The sequence below is a fragment of the Nipponia nippon genome, unplaced genomic scaffold (genome assembly GCF_047370975.1).
Source record: "Nipponia nippon isolate SJK-2023a ecotype South Korea unplaced genomic scaffold, ASM4737097v1 scaffold_2, whole genome shotgun sequence".
NCBI lineage: Eukaryota > Metazoa > Chordata > Aves > Pelecaniformes > Threskiornithidae > Nipponia > Nipponia nippon.
The window spans coordinates 107,519,904-107,542,500 of NW_028262336.1; the positions used below are offsets into that span (position 1 = coordinate 107,519,904).

General features: G+C 50.5%; 2 protein-coding genes across 4 annotated transcripts in view; both read right to left on the reverse strand.

Moving 5' to 3' along the window:
* Positions 1–5,875: 5,875 nt before the first annotated feature.
* ALOX5AP (arachidonate 5-lipoxygenase activating protein) lies at positions 5,876–21,334 on the reverse strand. 3 transcript variants are annotated; one of them, XM_087755905.1, is made up of 6 exons: positions 21,201–21,334; positions 16,315–16,436; positions 11,028–11,127; positions 9,750–9,820; positions 8,716–8,797; positions 5,876–8,079 (listed from the first exon to the last, which is right to left on the reverse strand). In XM_087755905.1, exons 2-6 carry the CDS (start codon positions 16,382–16,384, stop codon positions 7,917–7,919), a joined length of 486 nt encoding a protein of 161 aa, XP_087612031.1. In that variant the 5' UTR covers positions 16,385–16,436; positions 21,201–21,334; the 3' UTR covers positions 5,876–7,916. The 3 variants fall into 3 exon arrangements, with proteins under 3 accessions (XP_087612031.1, XP_009475058.1, XP_087612030.1); XM_009476783.2 differs by lacking the exon at positions 21,201–21,334 and adding an exon at positions 20,124–20,256; XM_087755904.1 differs by lacking the exon at positions 21,201–21,334 and adding an exon at positions 17,966–18,685.
* Positions 18,800–22,597, reverse strand: part of USPL1 (ubiquitin specific peptidase like 1) — a 26,259-nt gene continuing 22,461 nt past the window's right edge. Inside the window, exon 10 of the mRNA XM_087755901.1 lies at positions 18,800–18,854. Within this exon, the coding sequence (XP_087612027.1) occupies positions 18,815–18,854 (40 nt within the window). The 3' untranslated portion in view covers positions 18,800–18,814. The remainder of the gene's footprint in view (positions 18,855–22,597) is intronic.

Genomic DNA, 22,597 nt, shown 5'->3' on the forward strand with positions numbered 1-22,597 from the left:
TCAAACCAAAAATTCTCGTCGACATGATCCTGCCTCTGATGGTGGCTCAGAGCAGATCCCTGTGAACGGGTGTAAGCACAGGGCAAACTCAGCGATATTCCCCAAGCCTCCTATGATTTCTGGCTACATTTAAAAGCAGCATTTGAACCTGCACAGGATGACACCACTGATCTCAAGTCCAACGTCGTAACCACCCAGGCATCTTCAAGTCCAACACCGTAACTACCCAGGCATCACCCAAGTGCAACCTTAGCTGCACCGAGCCGAACAAAACTCACAGTCACAGGCAGAGGCTGCACCCTTTGCTTCCCACCCTGCAATTAATCTTAACAGCAGCTCTGGTCTCTCAGACTCTTTCTGCAGACCACTATAACCCGTGGAAATGGGTGTTCTTCTACCATTTGAGGGGGTGAAGTGGCTCAGGGAAAGGTCTGCTGGGTGCTGTAGCTGAAGCAAAGGTGGGGATGAGACACCAGGATCAGGACTGGGAAAGCAAGGGTTGGGAAAAGCACAGGGAGTTGTGAACCATCTCCTTCCAGTGCCTGCAAGCTATCAAATGTGCTCAGTGGTGCGTGAACCTGCAGCCTTACCCTGTGATGTGCAACCTCACCTCTCGACCTTCACTCACCACTCGTTATTTGCATGGTGGCAGCATGTGGGAGACCCGACCATATCCCCTCATTCCCGCTCAGTGGTGCGAAAGGTTAATCTGGGGCAGCCCTGCGGGTCACGCAGCTGTCAGCGGGTCCGGACTGTCCATGGCCATGCGGATGGGTGTCTCCATGTCCCACAGCAAGCAAACACCCAGCACGTCGCACCCTGTGCCTAAGGAGTGCCAGGAACACAGCCATGGTGGGGTCCCGCTGTTTCAAATTAGGGTGTTGAACACGCTGCTGGCTGGCAGCTCCTCAGACTACGCAGCGCAGGGGGAAAACCAGAATGTGTCCCAGGGGATCTGGGGGTGCAGAGGGAAGCGAGGCGTGATCCAGCCCACCAGAGCAGCCCACCACGGAGTGAGAGGTGATGAAGGACACTCAACACCTGGAGGGCAGGGCAGCCGTTTACAAACATGTTTTACAGCAAAATACTGGAGCTAGGTACTGCTGAGGTGCAAACGTGCTAAGCCTTGAGCTCTGGGCTTGCAGCATCCGAGAAATGCCAGGCTCAGGGAGGTGCATGCAGTCCGGCAGGGAAATGGTGGCTCCGGCGGGATGGGGACTTGCTGGCACCTCATGGGAGCAAACAGCCCACTGGCCCAGGGCACCTCACCAGGGAGACTGGGCTGTGAAAGCAGTGTATCACTGTTTATCTAACTTTCTGCTTTTCGTTTCTCCCTTTTCGTAAAAGGCTGTTTCCAAGGCAGTGTGGCTTGTGCGTGTGAACAGGAAAAGTTCAGCTGACTTTTGCCAGGGAGCTGGAGCAGATGTTTTATTAGCAACCTCTTTAAATTTGAGCTGAGACATGCTGCCGCCAGTGAAGCTCTGTCAGAAGGATTACATCCTCCTACTTCAGTAAAAAAAAAAAAAATTACAAACTTAAGCCCCTGTTTGGGAAATGAAAGTACTTTTCTGAAATACAGCAGCCCAGGAGCCATTAAACCAACAGCGGGTGGGACAAGCAATGACTGGTAGGGTTTTCGGTTCCCATAACATGCCTGGACAGAGTTTCCTGCTGCTATTTTCCATTTGCGAGCTGAGTCACTAGCATGTCATGGGTAGGGTCTTCGCTATCAGAGATCTGCAGAGGTTGCAAGCTTGGCAGAATCCAGGTACAGTCATGTTTTCTGCGCTGCATGGGATGCCATGTCAATCTTATGGAGAGTATGAGGTGAGAGAAGTGGGGGTTTGGCCTCTGGGTGACTCTGCGATAACTCGGTGTGAATTAAGGGAAGGAAACCTCACCCACGTAGGAGTGTCTCAGGACTAAATACATCAGCACAGCATTTACACCATGCAGAGGGGAAACCCTGCGAGATCCACAAGTGCTTCTGTTGGGGTGCCTACCTGCAGCAATGGGGATCAGAGACCTGAGATGGGCTAAACCCAAGCCAATAAAGGGGAAAAAAAAGGTTGTTTTCAGCCAGATCAGCTCCCTGCACTGGCTCACCAGGTGGCTCCGCCACCAGGTGTATTGACTGGACAGAGGGATATGGAGGGGACAACAAGCATGGAGAGGGATGAACAAGTGGGGCTGGCACTGAAGGGGATGCTTGGAAAGCTTGATGGAAGCAGGGCAAGGGGGCACATGGGATTTGGGGAATGAGGTCAGAGCTGGGCTGTGCAGTGGGGTTATGCCATGAAAACTGTTATTTTCTGCTCTTCAGCACTGCCTCTGCTGAAGGCACGTGGCGGAAGATACGCTCCAAGAAACCACAGTATTGTTAAACATAACTCAGGACTGAGCTGTAACTTAAACTCTGATAAATGACTGCCTGCTTTGGTTTATGGCTGAAGCTGTCTAGTCTGAGAGAGGGAAGTAAATCTGTCCATCAGCATCTGTCCATCAGCAAGGGTACGCGGTCCCTGCCGAGGTGAGAGAGCACAGGGACGCAGCACCCGGGAGGACCGCGGCCCCACGGCTGCTGGTGGGGACATGCACCGTCCCCTCCCATCCGCTGAGGGCAATGGGCAGGCTGGTGCTGCCTTTTGAAAAGAAATTCCTTTGCTGCAGCACAAATGCAAAACATGAGGCAGCTGGCCAGGAGACATCGTGCTGCTCTGCTTAATCCCAGAGGACTGAGGGGGCTCTTGCTGGGTCAGACTATCCCCCTCTCAAGTGCTGTGCCAAAAGCACAGAATACATTGTTTGGGGATGAAGACAGTGGTGGCACTCTCTTGGGAAAACACAAGAACAATAAATCAACCATCTGCTTGTATGAGTGGTGGCAAATAGCAGCGCAGCAGGCGGCAGCCCCTCTCCTAAGCCTCCCGAAGCATCCCCTGGCCTTGCGAAAGGTCACGGCATGCAGGCAGTCCCTGCTGGTTCCCACGTGGCAGAAACAGCACTGCTGTAACCGTGAGTTTAACTCCACAGCAATGCCATCATGCCTTTATTTTTTTAAGTGAAAACCACACCCCATTCCCCCTCCATGCCCCACATCATGGCTGGCCCATTGGTGTCTCGTCCCCTTCCCCCGGGGACGAGTGGGAAGCGCCCAGTGGACAGCATCCAAGCAGCTCAGTAGGCAGCCAGCACGAAGCCCCGGGAGCTCGTCTGTCTGATGAAATCATCTCGCAGTGTGAAGATCCTTGCAGCTGAAATTGAAAAGTTATTTATTTCTCCTCCAAAGGGGAAAAACAGCTCGCTGTGGAGGCTCTTTGTCCTTTGGGGCAGGAATCTCACTTTTGCCAGCTTTTGTGTCTCTGCGCGCTGGCTGGGAGCAGTGAGATGCTCTGGCAGGCAGGATGGATGGAGCAGTGCTGGTGCCCTCCCGCCCGCAGCCTCCCTCTCCCTGGGCAGGTACACGGAGGGGCACAGGTTGGGCACCGGCTCAAGCTGTTCCTCTCCACGGGAGGTGTTTTCCTGGCATTCATGGCAGTGCTGCTAAAAGCAGCTCTTTCTCTGCTGCAGCCAGTTAGTGGTGCAGAGGATGCTTCTCCATCCTAATCCCTTGAGGAACTGAACGGCCTTGAGAGGAGCCACAGCTGAGGTGTCCTGTACCCTCCCCGACAGCCCTGGGGACAGCAGTCTTCATTACCCAAAGGGATAGTGAAGCTCCTACATGTCCCCTGGGTGTCTCAAAGGGACATCACAGCCTCCAAGGTCCTTCCCCTTCCCAGATGCCAGCATGCCCTCTGCAAGGACACTGGGCAGGCACTGCTGGGCTCTGCAGCTCACCAAGGGGCTTTTTCATGGGAATGCTCACCCTGCTCACTCCGGCTGGGACATGAGGCCAATTTAAAATCACCCAGAGAATGGCTTTACCACTATTCTCATTCTGTACTGCCCTTTCACTTATCAAGGGTGGATTAATTCCAAGCATTCCCCACACGGCCTAATCCTGCTCCTACTGTGGTCTGCAAAAGGCACAGCGCTGACTTGGGCCAGTGCTCAGTGCTTTGCAGCATCCCACCCTGACAGGGCATTTGAAAGGTTTCTGTGTATGTTAAACCAGCTGCTCTGCTAGAAGAAAGTAATGTCAGAGCAGGTGAGAGCTGAGGAAGCTGCCCAGGGCCAGTCTTTGCTCCACGCCAGCAGAACTGCTCTTCCGATCCTCAGAGACTCATTCCGAAACTTGACTTGGTGTAGACATGACTCAGACTGAGCTGATACTGCACAGGACGATTTTGCAAGTTCTGGGAAACTGGGAATCTGTGAAATACTGCAGGAAACCCTTGTGGGTGATGAGCACTGATTTCTTATCCCACCTGGATGTTACCTGATTGCCTGGATGCTGTGCTAAGCCGGGCTGCTCGCTTTGTGATGCATAGGATGAGGGTTCTGCTTCAGGAGCAGGGCTCCTATATACCAGAATAATAAAAAATAGCATTCAATAGCAACAACGCATCTGTTCAGCAATGTGGATGCCGTTGTATCACCATCAGGCTTCAAACCTCAAAGGAACAGCTCATCCTGTGGCCAGAATTACGGGCGTGTAGATAGGGCCGAGTTTCCACTAGAGGGTTGTAGTGCTGTGCAGAAGCAGATGCGGTTACTGTGGCAGGAATATTGTATGTACTCCAGGCCTTTGTCAGCAGATCAAAAGCATCCTGCGATAACCCAGCTTCCAGCAGTCTCTGCAGTCTCTGATGTACACAGCCTGCAAGCTGCGAGAGGGCTGGTGCCTGAGCAGCCCGCTTCCCTGCCTTCCCTGAAAAAGCTTCTAGCATTCACATGACTCAGCACCTACTATATATATATGTACGGATATAGTAAGCAAACATACTGTGTCTATGTGTATACACACATAGACAATATGTTTATTTGTGTACCCGGGATTTCGATGCACAAAGAGCCACGTGGTGTGGTGGTGGCACGCCACCGCAAGGGGCCAGGGCACTGCTGGTGGAGCAAAGCCCGCAGCCTGGCAGCACGGCAAATGGGACAATTAGCAGCATCAGTGCAATCAGCAGGATGGGAAAGCGATAGCTGTTCACATATAGCCCCAGCACCAGGCCAGGAGCTGCCATGCCGTGCGCTGCACCAAACACAGGTGCTGACCCCCGGAGTTTGCAAGCCAGCCTTGAACAGGAGCCGTCAGAGGGGACTGCCACTTCTGCCACCAGTCATGGCCCCACATCCAATGCAGCTCAGTAGGTCCCAGTGAGTTCATGCATGTGTGACCCCAGTGTGCGCCCATACATCTTTTACAGAAGGGCTGAGTTGGAAGGGACCTTTAAAGGTCAGCTAGTCCAACCCTCCCCTCCCGCAATGAACCTATGTTTGTGGCTTTCTGAGTAGCTGGTATGCAAGGTGCTGGCAACTCTATCGCCCAGATCAGGGTGGTTTTACTGCCAAAACCAAAAACTGGAGTTGTCTAACACAGTGGGGAAAGCCCAAATAGCACTGATGTTGCCTTCCTTTGGCAGAAAGAGTGGGAAGGCAAATGTACCCGCAAGGCTTGCCTGTAACATGGAAACAGTGTGACGTTCACAGAGAATTTACATAGCGATCAGTTTATGTACCACCTGTTTGTCTGATACTGTCACCATTTATAGCTAGATGGAAAATAGATTTTGCCTACATTTTCATCTCTTTTGTTATCAGAAAGGCTTTGAGGAAGTAAGTAGGAGATATTCTTGCAAAATAATTTATTACAGCAAAAGGTGGGCCTTAGTTCCCTCAGAAGATGACCTGATCTCAACCTGAATACAGCTGTGTAGAAACGAACCATCAAGTCAACAGAGAGGCCCGAGCATGCTGGGATGGATTATCTGACCCAAAATAGACATTTGAATCTTTTGGTCTTTATAGTTGGCTGGTGGAGCACCTCTTCTCATGCTAGCAGGAGACATCAGAAGGAGGTCAAGTGAGCTTCTTCTTGCTATAGAGGACAAAAATGCACCAGGGGAGACTCGTCCAGCTGGGGAGACCTGCAAGGTGGACACATAGCGTTGGGAGAGCCACCTCCCACGAGTCATGGTCTCCATAAAGAAGTCTGAGACCTCAGGGAGACCAGACTGGCTGGAGAGCAGGCACTGTGGTGCTGGTGGAGCATCTCCTCCTCTGAAGTGGGTAACACTGGTGGCAGCATGAGCCTGTGCTGATACCAGCAATGCAGAAGAGCTCTGCAGCTCCAGGCCACCGGCATTACCCCTCTCCTGAGGTGTTGCCATCCCTTGGTGGGCTGACCCCACAGGGCAGAGGGGTGGTGGGTCACCACCACGAATGAACCGCCGCCGATGAGCTATGGAGAGAGGAGGGTGGCAGAGAAGAACGGTGTGAAGCAGGGTTTTGAGTGTGTCAGGGTGGTTTGAGAAAGGAGCGGAGGGAAGGAACGTAAACGCTGTGCCTGGGAATAAGGTGTCTCATCAGCTATAGGTTAGGAAGTTAGATGATTTTTTTTTTAACTACCTATTCTAACCAGTGAGAACATTTATTAGCTAATAATCATGCAATAAATATGTTTATTACTCATCTTTCACGCCTAAAATTCCTGTAGAAGATAAGAGAAAAAAAGGTGTGTGTTATTTTGGCACTGGGAATGGTCAGGCGTAGAGATGGCGGAGGCAGGTGTTCAGGAGAGCAGCTGTGCACAAGTGCCTCTGCCACGCATCGGGCAGGACCAAAACCCACGAGCCTCAGTGTAGCACAAAGGCAGGCACCTTTCTGCGCTTCCTTTTGCGAACAGCTCTGTAAACCCTTTTCTCATGTAGCAAGGAGTCTCTGTCCCTCCCAAAGGAGTCATAAAATACAGCTTTATCCAGCCTGCATGCAGTAATCAGACAGGCTTAAGAGCTTAAGCACTGCTAGGGAAGCAATGTTTAAGAAAGATTGCACCAGCCTGTTTGCCTACCTTGATCCACTTCTCTAATCAAACCGCTCCTCGGGATGGACGTGTAGGGGCACATCATTAGTGATGGAGGCAGAAAATTGAACTTGCTAATAGAGAGGGAGTTGTTAAAGGCGCGTCCTTGCGAGGCGATGCCTAGGGTGATTAGCGGCTCGCACAAAGAGCCCGGTGCTGCTCCCCTTGCTCCGCTCACCGTGTCGAGCCACAGAGCATCGGGATCATGCACCAGGTGAAGGAGATGGGAGCCCACAGATTTCATCCTTTTAGACTGCTTTATTAGACAAAGCCAAGCAAAACAAAACCGACCCCACTGTCAATACGCCAGCTCCTCCTTTACACAAGACCCCTTTCCACAGCTCTGGGAGAACAAAAAAGCTGAAGTGTAAATGAGATCAGTGTCGGGAGCCTTACACACATGAATATTTATCAAGGAAGACCAGACAGGGGCCAATTTTCCGCCCTCCTGAAGCAGCGGGAGCTTGGTCATCAACAAGTGGGAGGGAAAGGGTAGGTGAAGGGGCTGGTCCATGCCTTTGCATGGGCAGGAGTGTGCGGGATGCTGGCGAAAGGCTGTGCTTGTGTGTGAGGATAGCTGTGGGAGTCATCGGTCAGGAACAACGCTGAGAGGCTTCTGGGTTTTGGGGCAAGAGCTAAGTACAACGCAGTTCTGAAGCAAGCATAGAGTGTCCCTTCTAGTCACTCAATCAGCTTGCAAGCTGCAGTTTAGGGTAAAAACTCTAAAGAATTAACTGGAAGTTGTTACCATTCCGTGGGCGTGTCGAGTGCTCGCAATAAATCTTTTTCCTGAAGCAAAAGCAAGGTTAAATCAAACTACAAAGCCCATTGAGCATGAGATTTACAGCAATCTAAAAGGGTTACAGGTTCATTTCTTAAACAGTTGAATTATGGCTGCTTCTGAGTATCAATATATTAAACACGCTGACCCCTGCAGTGCTGCAGGGAGCTAGGGGATGAGCAGCAATGGAGAGATCGCGCTGGTCATCGTTTTTATGTACATTTCAAAGTCACTTCCAAAAAAGAAGACGAGATAGTAGTTGAGTATTCCAGCCACGGACATGAGGAACAGGAACAAAATGATGCGCTTTCCAAACAAGTAACCGGGAGTGCTGAGGAGACAGAAAGTGGGGGAAGCAATTTGTTAACATGTATCACCTCACGTGAAAAGTCCTCAGACTTTGGACTCTGCCAGGGAGACCAGCTGAAAGACCTCGGGAGCTGAGATGGAGGGGGCAAATTTCTGCTCTGTCTTGCATTGCAAGGCAGCTGCGAGCTCTTAAATGCCATTTTCAGGATCCATTTGGGTCTGGATTTGGCCTCCTGTGCTCAGCATAGGCTGCTGCTTACAAGAGTGGCTATTCAGAGGGACTTGTATGTCTTCTCAGCCATCACAGGCTGTGGGACAACCTTGTTCCACGTGTGTATAATGAGCTTTATTGATATAAAAGGACGATCTTGTGCAAATGGTGGCACAAACATGCAAACATGTGTGTTTGCAGAGGCTGTGAGCAGGAGCTGCTGAAGCAGCCGCTCTGTTCCTGCAACTCCCCTGACCCCGGTGCCGCTGCCCCTCCTGCATCTCCCACAGCTTCTCCCGTACACCCAGAAGAAGGGCGCTTTCCTGCGCTACCCCGTGCAAGCAGCCGCCGCAGGTAGCACCATGGGCTGTGCCCATGGAAGTGGCAGCATCCAGCTGCGCTGCTGCCGCATCCCGGGTTTTGTAAAGAGGCTCTGCAAGTCCTTACCTCTGAGTCCTTTCCCCGAGGTAGCCCACAAAGTACTTCTGCCTCACGAACAAGTACATCAGGCCGGCAAAGGCGGCAGGAGCTGGGTAAAGGGTAAAACAAAGTGTTACAAACACCAGCCCGGGTCTCACTGTACGTACTGTCCCCATCTACTGCCTGGGCTGGACCGGGAAATGGGAACCTTGGGCTATGGATTGAGCACTGGAAGTAGAACAGAGGCCTCTGCATGGGAAAAAGAGCACTTGCCTTGCCCTCACACCAGCTTTTCTGAAGACTTTGTGGATGTAATCCTGCCTGCAGCTGCAGAAGCCTGGTGTGGGTCATGCTGGGCTCAGGAAGGAGGGTGCCATCTCAGTCACTGCTTTCACCAGAAATAAAAGGCAGCCAATAGATGCACCTCTCTAGGAGCAGGTGGAGGACTATATTATGGTCCAATACTAATTTCTGATCACATAAAAAGGGGCTTTTCCTCTTTTACCCGTAATTCTAGCGTTCCCCATGCCTGCAGGCAAAAGCCCCTCTTCTGGTCAAGAAACTCATCTCTTGCAGAAAGAATTGCCGTGAACCCCAGGAAAGTACTCAACTTCAGGACAACTCAAATTGCATTGAAAGAGATCATATTTAGACATGCAGGTAAATACTCCTGGGCTGCCCTCAGCACTGGGAATGGCTGGCAGCTCTGGCAGTTTAATCAAATGAGTCCATTTCCAGTCCCGAGGGTGAATAACGCAGTATCCAGCATCCAAGTACTAAACCCTCCACCCAAACCAGAGGGATCTCATCCATAATGCCATTATGGGAAACATGCCTGGCCCAGACTGTCCTGAATGGTGTCTGGGAACACGTCTTTTGGCATAAACCATGCCAGAGAGTGTGCTGCTAATTAAACAGCATGGGTAGCTGCAGGACAGCTGAGTAAGACTGGTCCCCTGGCTGCAGGAGAATTTGGTCCTGGGAAGTGTAACCTCCGAAGCGCTTGCCATCCCTTGCTGAAGGTGGTGGAAGGTTGAAGAGGGAAAAAAACTGTGTGTTACCTTGGCTGCAGAGAAGGCCAGCGCACCAAAGCACAGCCAGAAACGTAGGGTACGCATGTCCGCAGTTCTGGCTAGAAAGGAATTTATCAGAAAGAAATCAGAACACAGGGAAATAGAAACAAAATCAACGTTTGACCAGCAAGGGATGGTAGGGTGTAAATTTGGGCTGCGCCAACACTGCTGCGAGTGGGCTTTTACCCCAGAGTGGTGGGAGACCCCCGACCTGCCTGAGGCAGGCAGCTGCCGGGGCTGGCTGGCGTGTCCGTGCCCTAACACAGTGGCTGCCTTGCCCGCAGGTCTGCTTCCCTGTGTCCTCACCTGGATAATGGATGGCTTTGTTCTGCCTGATGAGGAAAACAAACCATCCCGCGCACATGCCTGGCACCTGTGAAAGCCACTTTCCTCCTCTAACCTGTTTGATCATGGCACGTGTACAATAGATGCTGTGTGCTTTATTGGTTTGGAAAATCCTTGTAATTAAGTCATATTAATCAAGTTAGTTGCATTGAAAACTGAATGAAACCAACAAAAGGAGAATCGCACTGCAAATAAGAGTGTCTCACAGAGTTAACATGTGTCTTTGCAGGGGAGCAGGAGTGATTTCCAGCTGCCTCTTTCGGCTGGGAGTGCTTTCCGAGGGGGAAGCATTCTGCCCTTGGCAGAGGTTGCACACCTGTGAAGGGCAGCACTTGGACATCCCATCCAGTTTCAAGCACCTCATCAGTACTTCATAGGTAATAAAAAATATTTTATGTTCTTTTCTCTTCTGGGTTGGAATTAATTTTCCCTCTGTTCTCCCTGAAGGGATGTCAAAGAGAAGAGGTACTAATGTGGCGGAGAAGCAGAGAGCCATGTGCCGAGGGAGCTGCCCAGGGACTGAGGGGTTTGTACAAGCTCTGTCACTGACCTGCTCCTTGGCAAATCAGCATGTCTCCACTTGCTCCTTCCTTTTGAGCCGCAATGCCCTTGGGACACTGCCTGCGCTTGTATCACACTTCCAGCATTAGCTACTGCTGGGTGAATGGGCTCCCAAATGAAGGGACATAATAGACATAAGGGCTGCAAGTTCAATATAAATACAGCACCTGGTGGCCAGAAAGGAGCTGGGTTCACCAGCAAACATACTGGAGAACCATGGGTCTAAACGCCGCTGCAATGCACTCAGCAGTGGGACTGCAGAGCAAAGTCTGGACCCCAAAAGGGTTTGGATTAAACCCTAACGAAAAGAGAGACGAACCCTGCTCTGCCCCACCGTCTCCTCAGGGCTTGCCTACTCACTTGGCAGTGTAGACACGGTCGAAGGAGGAGGATCCCGGCCGCTGGAACCCCTTGCCATTGCAGTGTTTGCTTTCATGCTCCACTTTGCTAGCAAAAAAAGCTGTTAAAAAAACACAGTGTTCGATCTGAGATGTAATTTGGAGATATTGCAGGAGCTGGGCTTTGTGGGCTCAGCTCTGTTCTCATGAGCATCCAGGCTGGATGGCAGGAGAGGACGCAGGTGTGAGGAGGTGCAGGATCCTATGATAGAATCCAATCATAGAATGCTTTGGGATGGAAGGGACCTTTAAAGGTCATCTAGTCCATCCCCCCTGCAATAAGCAGGACATCTTCAACTAGATCAGGTTGCTCAGAGCCCCGTCCAACCTGACCTTGAATGTTTCCAAGGATGGGGCATCTACCACCTTTCTGGGCAACCTGTTCCAGTGTCTCACCACCCTCATCGTGAAAATTTTTTTCCTTATATCTAGTCTAAATCTATCCTCTATTAGTTTAAAACCATTACCCCTTGTCCTGTCGCAGCTGGCCTTGTTAAAAAGTCTGTCCCCATCTTTCTTGTAGGCCCCCTTTGAGTACTGAAAGGCCACAATAAGATGTCCATGGAGCCTTCTCTTTCCCAAGCTGAACAACCCCAACTCTCTCAGCCTTTCCCCATAGGAGAGGTGCTCCAGCCCTCTGATCATTTTTGTGGCCCTCCTCTGGACCCGCTCCAACAGGTCCATGTCTTTCCTGTGCTGAGGACCCCAGAGCTGGATGCAGTGCTCCAGGTGGGGTCTCACCAGGGCAGAGTAGAGGATGTAGCCAGCGTGCTTGTTCTTCCACCGTGGTATAACCAACCGCTCTGTGCAAGGGCATGGTGTAATGTGACCTCAGACATCCCCATGTGTTTGTACGTGACTGGCAGCAGGTTCTCACCTCTAAGCCTTGCTTCATCCCTGCAGTGCACTTCTGGCAGCCCTCACCTCTGTCTGCTGCAGAAGTACAGCCCCGACTCAGTCCTTTGTGCCCCCAGTGGGAAAAAAGCTTTCTAGACAGAGCTGCCAAACCCAATTCTCACTCTCCTGCAGGGCTGGTTCATTTTTCAGAAAGGCCCATTGAAAACCTGGTCCTGATGGCTGATCTCTATGTGTCCATCTTGTGTGTATCTTCCTTTTAAGCAACAGCACTGTGTCAGGGTCTTAGCTGCTGCAAAAATGCAGCACCGCAAGATAATATATCATGCACTTGACAAACACGTTTTATCTGATGACACTAAACCAGAGACCATCAATCATGTGTCTAAATACACCAGACAGAGCCCAGACAGGCTACAAGCTGCAAGCTTTGTATTATCATGCATCCTATCTCAGTGTACCCCAATCACTCTATAGTTTAGAATATTAGCCAAAGATATGTATAAAAGATAACCCATCAGGAAAGACATTAATATAACAATAGAAGTGTAACTTGATAAGCTGCAGGTTTTCATCCCTGGAATCTGAAGGGTTACCTCTCTTTTCCCCTCACTGGTGCTGTAAGTAGGTCTTTTGTACTTCCATTGCCTTCACTAAAAGCTACTGAGTTTTTTGCCTTCCAGTATTGAGTGATTCCCTGGGCACATACAGCCTTTCTCCAGAAATTCCCGCAGTGCTTTAAGCCACCATCCCCCCTCCGAGCCAGGCTGCAGACCCTCCCACTGCCACCAGTGCGGTGCACTGGCCGGCTCCTGGAGGAGCTGGCCCTGGGGGACCAAGAGCAGACAGCACAGACACCGAGAGCTCCCAGCATCTCCATCTGCATGCCACCCCAGCCTTTGGCATGGGGTTATTAACCTGCCGATGGCCTCTAAGAGGACCCAGTTGAAGAGGACTAGGTTGGATGGCAATTTTCTGTACAATGCAAAGCTGCTGTGATGGGAAACCACTTCCTGCAGGTCTGGGACTGCATGGCCTCACTGAGATATGTAGTATACCTCCTCCTTTCCTTTTAGCAAGTACGTGAATTCACTAGAAGATGCCACAGCTTCAGAGAAAGCCAAGAGTAAGCTACATATATCTCCCTCCATGCTGCCACAGGCGCCGCCACTCTCCAAATGCCAGTGTGGTGCTGCAGAGAGACTCCACGATGCCGAGAGCCGCCAGGCTGAACCCAGACATGCCCAGTGTGACAGTGGTCACTGAGGTCAAGAACCTGGAGGTGCTAGTGGTGACACTCCCGGTGCACAGTCTCTGGGATCAGGGCTGGGCAGGCATGGAGGTGCTGGGTCTCCTGGGAAGGATCTGGCTGTGGAGGTTCAGGCATCTGTCCTGGAAGCTCTTGCCATCTCTGACATGGTGTATGGATCTTTGGTCAACGGACTGGGCATTAGGGCAAAGGACAGAGGTGGGTTATCAAGTACACCTGCACCATGGATGAGGAGCAGGCTTTGTTTCACCTCACTTGTGAGACCTTGAGAAGTGTTGGGGAGATGGATGTTTTCCTTCCATAAACAGTGGGTAACAGAGAGAAACAGAGGAAAGGCACCTCCAGAGGTCAATCCGTCCCTCAGAGAGCTACTGGCATGAGAGAAACCACCCTACTGAAGTGCTGATCTTTCTCCATTGACTCAAGAAAGAGCTTAGACAACCGCCTCACATGAGATGTCCACCTCCTCGCAAGAGAAAAAGCTTGGGTTGATCACCTCCAACCCACTGCAGCAGCTGTATTTCCTGAGGACCACGTGGACCCCCAAGGCGAGGGCAGTGAATCGGAAGGGAACCCAGCATCTTACCATCATATGGAGAGATAGAGCCTCCTGCTTCAAGTGAGCTTTTCGCCCTGAAAGTGGCTCCCCGGTTCTGTGGCTCCTTAGCCCTGTCAACCTCACATACCCTGCAGGCTCCCAAAATCTCCCCAGAAGGCAACCCAAGAGGTGGGTCCCGGCTGCTTGAGGCTCAGCCAGGCTGAAGCTCTGAAAAGGACCAGAACAGAGCTGACAGATCACATCCAGGGGCAGACCTTGCGATGGGTCTGTGCTCACATCTCAGCAACATTGGGCTCCTGTTAACCTCGCATGGGGGAAACAGGAGACTACAGCGTGAAGCAGCTTGCAACACCGTGGTTATATTTCCTGCTCTTTACTCTGAACCTCAAGGCAAGAGGGTGGTTTCACAGTCTGGCATAAGATGAGTGATTGAAGCAGGGCTGGAGCTGAGGGGTTTAATTCAGCTTAGCTGCACCAGGAGATGATGCCCTGAGGCTCCAGGGCCGCACAGGTTTCCCTGAGCCTGAACCATTGCAGTGCCACTCTGGTTAAGTTAATGTACAAGAGTTCAGTCCAAGCCTGGTTGTTTCACAAGTTCATGCCAACAGACACCATGCACTGAAGCGCCAACCTAGCAAGTGCTGGCAAACATGCAGGTTGCCCCGTCTTTCCGTTGACTTCGCTTTGCTTCCTCTGTCCCAGTCTGCTCAGCAATGACCACTGATTTGCCCTGAAAGCTGCTAAATTGCAACATCTCTCTGATGCAAGAACAAAACCTAGAGCTACATGTGTGACTCAGTGGCATCCAGCCACACAAGTAATTTTGCAAGATATGGAGATTCCTGACACGAACAAGGTGACAATAAATGGACGTCAGACTGGGGCAGCACCACAGACCACCTCTGGCTTCGGGAATAACAGTATTCACCCAAACTGTTTTCTAATTCTGCACCAGATGCAGAAAAGCATATAAACCTGAATTGACATGGTATTGACTTCAGGTACTTAAAGACAGCCAAGCAGATGCCCAAGTGCTCTGCTGAACCAGAGCCAGAGCAAGAGTTCAGTCCAACTGATAGCCCTTGACAAGCATTTCTACTGCCTTAAGTATTGCATTCATTGCAGGAACTGCATATCAGTTAGGTCTTTCTAGACAGAAAGCTTGGGAGGAGGAAATCAGATGACGCAAGGTCTGAAATCATGGTTTAGGGCTGTGTGCCACGCATGCTGGCATGCTAAGTCCTCTGCCAAGCGCCGCGCTGCCGTTTGCAGCAGTTGGGTCAATAATCTCAGAGACAGATTTCTGTGAGGTGAAAGTGTGTGTCAGGCTAGAAGGCAAGTGCTCGAGTTTGAGTGAGAGGAAAAAACTGTATATAAAGTCATCTGGTTAAATAGCAAGAAATGTATATTTGACACATTTTTTTAATTGAGCTATGTGCTCTGATCTCAATGTGCTGTATTCTGGTGACGTCTCACACTGTGCATTTACCAAAAACCAGCATTGGGTTAAATGATGTGGCGTTTAGTGCCTATGTCAAAACTAAACTACCCTGTATCTCTTTTTTTTTTCACTCTCTGGCAGCCAGGCTTATGCTGAGGCTCCCACCACTTCCCCTCTCTGCTGCAGCCCAACAATAGCCCATTTCCTAAGACCGAACGTGGGGTTTGCACTCAGTGGGAATCTCCCATTCATACCAAGAAGCCTTCACAGAAGATTTCGAGCATTTGCACTAGCCCCCCATCCCACTGCTGACTGTCCTTGAACCTGGGCGATCTCAGTGCAGCTGTGGCAAAACTCTGCATTCTGGGGAGAATTTCCTGCTTTTTAGCATGATTAAGTATTTGTAAGAGACAACGATCAAGTTAAAACCAGATTTGCACAAGAGAGAAACTTGTTGTTTTATTTTAAAACTTCTGAAGAATAGCAGGGACTATAGAGGTCTGAATAAGAGCTAAAAAAGGAAAGTTCTCCCTTGCAGGAAATGCGCAGTGTTCTTGGGACCGCAGTTAATTGAGATTAGTTGGACTGTAGGACCTGGAGACGCCGGAAAGCAGAAGAGCTGCCTGCACACAAATAACCGAAACAGACTCCTCCGATGAGTCGGTGCAGTTTTGCCCCCTTTGCTCAGCTCCATGCAAAGGTCTGACCCATCGCAGCCCCCTGGAGCCCTGGCCCCTGCGCACGGTGGCAGGGCTCCGGCTGGAGAGCAGCCCCCTGGCTGCCCACATTAGGGACTTTAGCCAGGAAAGGAGGTCTCAGACATCAAATGGAAATGCATACTGTCACAGGGTACCCCAGCGTATTAGTCCTTTCATTAGCTGACATGTGTACAACAAACTCACTCTAGAATATCACAGAGTAGGACCATGTGACTGCCAAGATACTGCAACAACGGCATGCAAAATTATACACTTAGAAGATAATTTCTAAAGCCAAAGTCATGCCTAAGACCACATGCACTTATAACCAGAGATTATCTATCCAAAGATCAGATCAGCATGCATTATCCTGAACTTTTCTCAGCTCCCTTTTACCCCTTAAATAAAGGCTTATCTTTGTCTTACCGTTCTGGACAACACTTATCAAGGTGACGATGGCGAGCAGGACAACGCTTCCCAGGGTTTCCTGGTCCATTTTGCGAGTGGGCTGTCGGGGTGGATGGTGTAGCCTCGGCAGCAGCTCAGCCCTGCAATCGCAGAAGGAGGAAGTGAAGGTCTTTCTTATCTTGAATCGTGAAACACTTCCTATGGTCTCACAGGAGAGTGCCAGCACCCTGCGCTCGGGTGCCTGTCAGAGCAACACAGCCACAGACTCACTCGCTCACTCATTGTATACAGATGAAGCCCAGAGAAACAAGAGATTATACGTCTGTGATCTAAGAGGATATATAATGTGGAAAGATATCTATTGCCCTTCCTGCACAGGAGCAAAATAACAACCTTGATATCTAAAGTATGTCTGAGCATTTGGCTAGCTGTGTGGAACAGCGGAAAGACTGGAAGAGACCAGTCAGGCTATTGTGTCATTGCCTGCAAGTGTCCAACCACCCCACAAATAGCTGGGAGGAGAAATAATGTTGGTGAGTCTCAATAATGCTGCTGCTATCAGATGCGTCCCCTCCCTGGTCACATCTCCATCAGCCTCACCAGTGAGGAGACTCCATGTCTCCAGGTCACAAGGAAAAGCTCCTGATCCATCTGGCATATTTGAATGGGCAGTATGCAAATGCTCTGAGCATCGCAGGTGGGCACAAAAATGTCTTTCATTACCAGGGACGGATCCTGCATCTTTTCCCTGACAAAGAACTCCCTGCAAGACAGTGACAGCTGCCAGCATTCAACATTTTACAGGCTCAGACTTTGCAATTGTACCCCAGTTTTAGCAGTCTGAGCCCAATACAGCTGAACATAATTGCTGCAGCATGTTCACGCCTTGGCTTCAGCCCCATGACAGAGAGGGCAGGGAAGCAGACTGCGGTGTTGGATGGCTGCAGAAAGTGCCACAGTTTCTGTCAGATCGCTGCAAAAGCATCCTCATCCAAACTGCACATCACTCACCAGCCATAATCATTCTGCTCCCATTTGCCCATGTTCTGATGGGGAAAAGCCTTAATAAAAATCCTTACCTTTAGTAGGGATTTAACACTAATAAAAGTAACATTTTCTCTGGACTGAGTCCTGGACAACTTTTGCCCCATCTGTCTGTCTGTCTGTCTGTCTCTACTCCACCAGATGCTATCCAGAAAGTCTGAGTGCCGCCCAGCATCCAAACCACAGCTGGATAACTGGTTACCTCTCTCTGGATGGGACTCCACCTGGTAGGACTTCCCAGCAGGTGCCAAGCTGCAAAATCCATCTTGTTCAATGGTGACACATTTACCTACAGCTGTGTTTTTATCCAGTCTCTCTATCATGCAAATTATTATAATCTGTACTCTTAGGTATGGAAAATTCTCAGGTACTTTGGGTACAAGCAAATATATAGAAACATGCTGGCTTAGAGGTAAGTGATTAACATTTTGAGTTGTGACCTTCTGTTAACTTAAGAGAAGGTGGCTGTCTCTCTAAGATACTTTCCCTATAGTCCATGCAGACACAACTGTGTGAGCAGCAAGGCCATAAATAGTATCTAGGTCGAGATTTGGCCTTTTATTAGGCCAAATGCTTTTATTAGGACTGAAGTTCTCTTTTTCCCCACAAAATGGCCTTTTCTTACCTGAGCATCAAAGTTTATGTTATGTGGTCTACTGAGCATAGGATCATAGCTGGTATTTAAGGATGGTATTTAATGCTAAGCTTCTACTAATCTCCTGAAGAGGAAAACCCATCACCTAAAAGCAGTTACGGAATTAAGTCAAAAGATGAATATTGTCCAAGCGGAGACCGGTGCCATGGCTGTGAAGAAAGGACCTGTGCATGGACACAGGCAGACATGAGGGAGCTGCTGATGGGAGAGGGCAAAGGAGACAGTACAGGTCCTCAGGGCATCCGCAGCAGGACAAATCCCAGCCGTCCTCCCACAGTAGGCACTGATCCTTCTCTTTCTTCTGCCTGTTTTACACCGGTGTAAACCTACCGGGCAGCTTGAGGCTTGCTTTTACAAGGGGTAGTAAAAGCAGATGAGCCTGCTCTGAGATCTCCTCCAACTTGCCATGAAAATGCACATGCTTCCTTGCTTTCAAAGACTTCCCAAAGGTGGCTTCAGTTTGGCAGGAGTCTCATATTAAAGGGGATAGGAATCAGGCTGCTAAAGTCTGAAGTTGCTGTAATGCCAAAAAAAACCCCAAAAAATCCCTCCATGTGCAGGCCAGGTTGCAAGGGCTGGGCTGCCGATGCCTTCGCTTTCTCCTTGTCCTGCTCTTTGTTTTCCACCTCTTTGCTTTCCTGCTGCCCAGTGCCTCTCACCACATCCTCGTCCCTGCTTTGCTCTTCTGCTCTGTCCCTTCCAATTCCCGCCTGTCCCCTGGCACCGCTCCGTGCTGCCGCACCCACCGGCAGCACCAGCGCTTTGCTGGAAACCGAGCCCATTACTTCCTCTTGCTGAGACTTGCTCCGAAGTCATCTGTCACATTTGCATGGAGGAAAACAGGGCTTCACCCTCCTCCCTGCAAAAAAAAAAAAAACACCACAACATCAACTCCAGGGCTTGCTGAGCTGATTTCTGGGTGTGCAGGGAGGAAAAAAGCTTTGCCAGCAGGAATCTGTTTGGTATGGCTGCCTTAAAATAAGAACTGCAGGTTTTGGGGGGATTTTCTAAGTGCAACATCAGCCCGAGGGCTCTGCTTAAGGAAAAGCAAAGGAAATCAAGAGGGTATGAGAGACACTGAAGAAGACCCGTCCCTTTACTAAGGCAGAGCAACACTGTTGTAAATATGGTTGGACAGAGCAGAAAGCCCCTGGGGAGGGAGTATTATCTTTTCGTACCCCTTGGCACTGGAGTAGCTGCAGGATGGAAGGAGGTTCTAGCAATTTTTTTGCAATTTGGGGAATGGCCTTGGCAAGGGAGGGCTAAGGTGGAGCCAAAACGACTCTGCAAACAGCTTCTGCCATACCTACATATTAAACTGTTCCCTCTCCCTGAGACCTAAACATCTGGGCAGCTCTTGCCTCCACTTTTGTGGGGTACCCACAGAATCACTGCCTGGGTCAGGCAAAGTCGGCACCACCTGAAAACACAGTCCACCTGGGAGAAAGATTGGTACAAAACACCTCCATCATATCCCACCTGGCCATTTGAAATAGGGGATTTTTCTCAAGTAGGAAAAAAAAAAGGTGGGAAGGTGCCTGCCTCTGCTGCAACCCCCAGTTGCAGTCGTGCTCTCCAGGCACAGATAATTCTGCACTTCAGCAGCTGCTGTCAGACCCCAGCCCTTCTGGTTGCTGAGTTGCTATTGGAAATCCACATCTTCCTGTCTGAGGACGATAACCTTGACACAGTGAGCCATGAAGCTCATGAAAATGTGCAAAGCCAGCGAGCTTTTCCAGTTGTGCGGCAAGGCTTCCCGCACATTAATCTCCTCCTCTGGAGATCTTGAACAGCCAGTCAAAATAATCCTTCCGTAGAATTGCTTTCATGCTGAAGAGGGAAGGACTGGGAACACAGATCTATAAATATCTTTTAGGATGTTCATCTCTTCTCACGCACTCTGCTCAGTGCTCGGCTGCAAGGACTCCAATGAAAGTGTGTGTCCTAATAAAATAAAAGCTGCTCCTGTGAAGTTCCTACATATAAATGTCAGGTAACACACAGCCGTCATGCTTTATCATAAATGCAATGGGACACAAGCCCCTTGGACTAGTTGGTTAATATTAGCACAGTGCTTTGAAAACTTGAAGCGCCACAGAACCACCAAATATATAGTACATATACATACGTGTGTGTGACTACCTGCCGTCACATCAGTCTGTTCAGCATCACAGCCTTTCCTTTCCGAAGCCTGACAAAACCCCAAAGGAGAATATGAACAGAGCTGGAAACACGAAGTGCAACATGAAGAAAAGGGCAACGCTGTGGTTTTTTAAATGCTGTCTTCATTTTGTGCGGCCAGGAGAATGACACCGTGGGAGCAGTCAGAGCGCCACCTCGAAAACCTTCTCCACACTCCCCAGGCTTCATCCTTTTCGTTACTGTCTCCGTACTCCATTTGTCCAGATCCAGCTCAAAACACACCGCTTGAAGACAGATGCTATAGACCCTCTGGGCCTCGGGTGCAGCCTCCTCCTCACCCCCCGTGTCTCACCCACCGCTCTCCCGAATAACATTTGCCTTTTTGTACGAGCGCCGTGCCGCTGACTTCCCCGCGGCTGCGCTTCACCCTCGGGTCCATTTCTGCAGCGCTCCTCCCTCTCCGGCGAGCCCGAGGTAACTGAGTTTGCGTGCCGGGGCTCGCCTTCCCCAGAGCGGTTGTTTGGGCTTATTAAATTTCAGCAGGTTGAGCCTGGAGCGTTGCTGCAATGTACTGAGACCAGTTTGAATCCAAGCCTCTCCACTGGGATGCTGGAAACCTGCCTCCAACCTGGGCACATCTGCAGATGTGGTATTTTCTCTGCCATCGGGAGACCGGAGAATTGAGCGGGGCCTAGGACAGCCCCTTCTGAGGCCTTTTTGGAAAAGCCCCCCTGATTTCCCAGGAAACTATTGATTAGTAGGGTTTGAGTGGTGCCCAATGAGTGGCAGAGCCAGCTCGTGGGGGTTTTCTCTCTGTCTCTCCCTCCCTTGCTCCCAAGAAGCAGCTTCTCAGCAGCCACTGTGACACCATGTGGTGTCCCCGTGGTGGCCTCCAAACAGCCCCGGCAGCCAGCCACCCTGTCACAGGAGGAAATTCACAGAATCACAGAAGAGCTGAGGTTGGAAGGGACCTCTGGAGGTCATCTGGTCCAACCACCCTGCTCAAGCAGGGCCACCTAGAACTGGTTGCTTTGGACCATGTCCAGATGGCTTTTGAACTTACCCAAGGATGGAGAATCCACAACCTCCCCGGGCAACCGGTGCCAGTGCTTGGTCACCCTCACAGTGAAAAAGGGTTTCCTGATGTTCAGGGTGAACCTCCTGTGTTTCAGTTTGTGCCCATTGCCTCTGGTCCTGGGCACCACTGGAGAGAGCCTGGCTCCATCTTCTTTGCACCCTGCCTCCAGGTATTTATGTGCATTGATGAGATCCTCCTGAGCCTTCTCTTCTCCAGGCTGAACAGTCCCAGCTCTCTCAGCCTTTCCTCATAGGAGAGATGTTCCAGTCCCTTTGTGATCTTTGTAGCCCTTCATTGGACTCTCTCCAGTATGCCCATATCTCTCCTGTGCTGGGGACCCCAGAACTGGACCAGCACTCCACATGTGGCCTCACAAGTGCTGAGTAGAGGGGAAGGATCACCTCCCTTGACCTGCTGGCCACACTTTTAATGCAGCCCAGGATACCATTCACCTTCTTTGCTGCAAAGGCACGTTGCTGGGTCATGTTCAACATGGTGTCCATCAGGACCCCCAGGTCCTTTTCAGCCAGGCTGCTTTCCAACTAGGCGGCTCCCAGCATGTATCAGTGCATGGGGCTGTTCCACTCCAAGTGCAGGACTTTGCACTTCTTGTTGAAGTTCATGAGGTTCCTGTCAGCCCATTTCTCCAGCCTGTTGAGGTCCCTCTGGATGATAGCACAACCCTCTGGCGTATGAGCTGCTCCTCTGAGTTTGGTGTCATCTGCAAACTTGCTGAGGGTACACTCTGGCCCATCATCCAGATCATTAATGAAGATGTTGAACAGGACTGGACCCTGTATTGATCCCTGGGGTACACCATAGTTACTGGCCTCAAACTAGACTTCGTGCCACTGATCACCACCCTCTGGTCCTGGCCATTCAGCCAGTTTTCAATCCGCCTGTCTGCACATCCAGCCTGTACATGAACAGCTTCTCTGTGAGGATCTTGTGGGAGACAGTGTCAAAGGCCTTACCAAAGTCCAGGCAGACAATATCCACTGCTCTCCCCTCATCTACCAGGCCAATCACTTCATCATGGAAGTTTATCGAGTTGGTCAAGCATGACTTCCCCTTGGTGAAACCATGCTGACTACTCCTGATGATTTCTTTGTCCTTGATGTGCCTGGAGATGGTTTCCAGCATCAGCCGCTCCACCACCTTCCCCGGGATTGAGGTGAGGCTGTAGTTCCCTAGGTCCTCCTTCTTGCCCTTCTTGAAGATGGGGGTGACATATGCTTTCCTCCAGTCCTTGGGCACCTCTCCCAGTTGCCGTGATCAATCAAAGATGATTGAGAGTGGCCTTGCAGTGACATCTGCCAGCTCCCTCAGCACTTGTGGGTACATCCCATCCGGGCGCAAGACTTGTGTATGCGCAGGTTGCT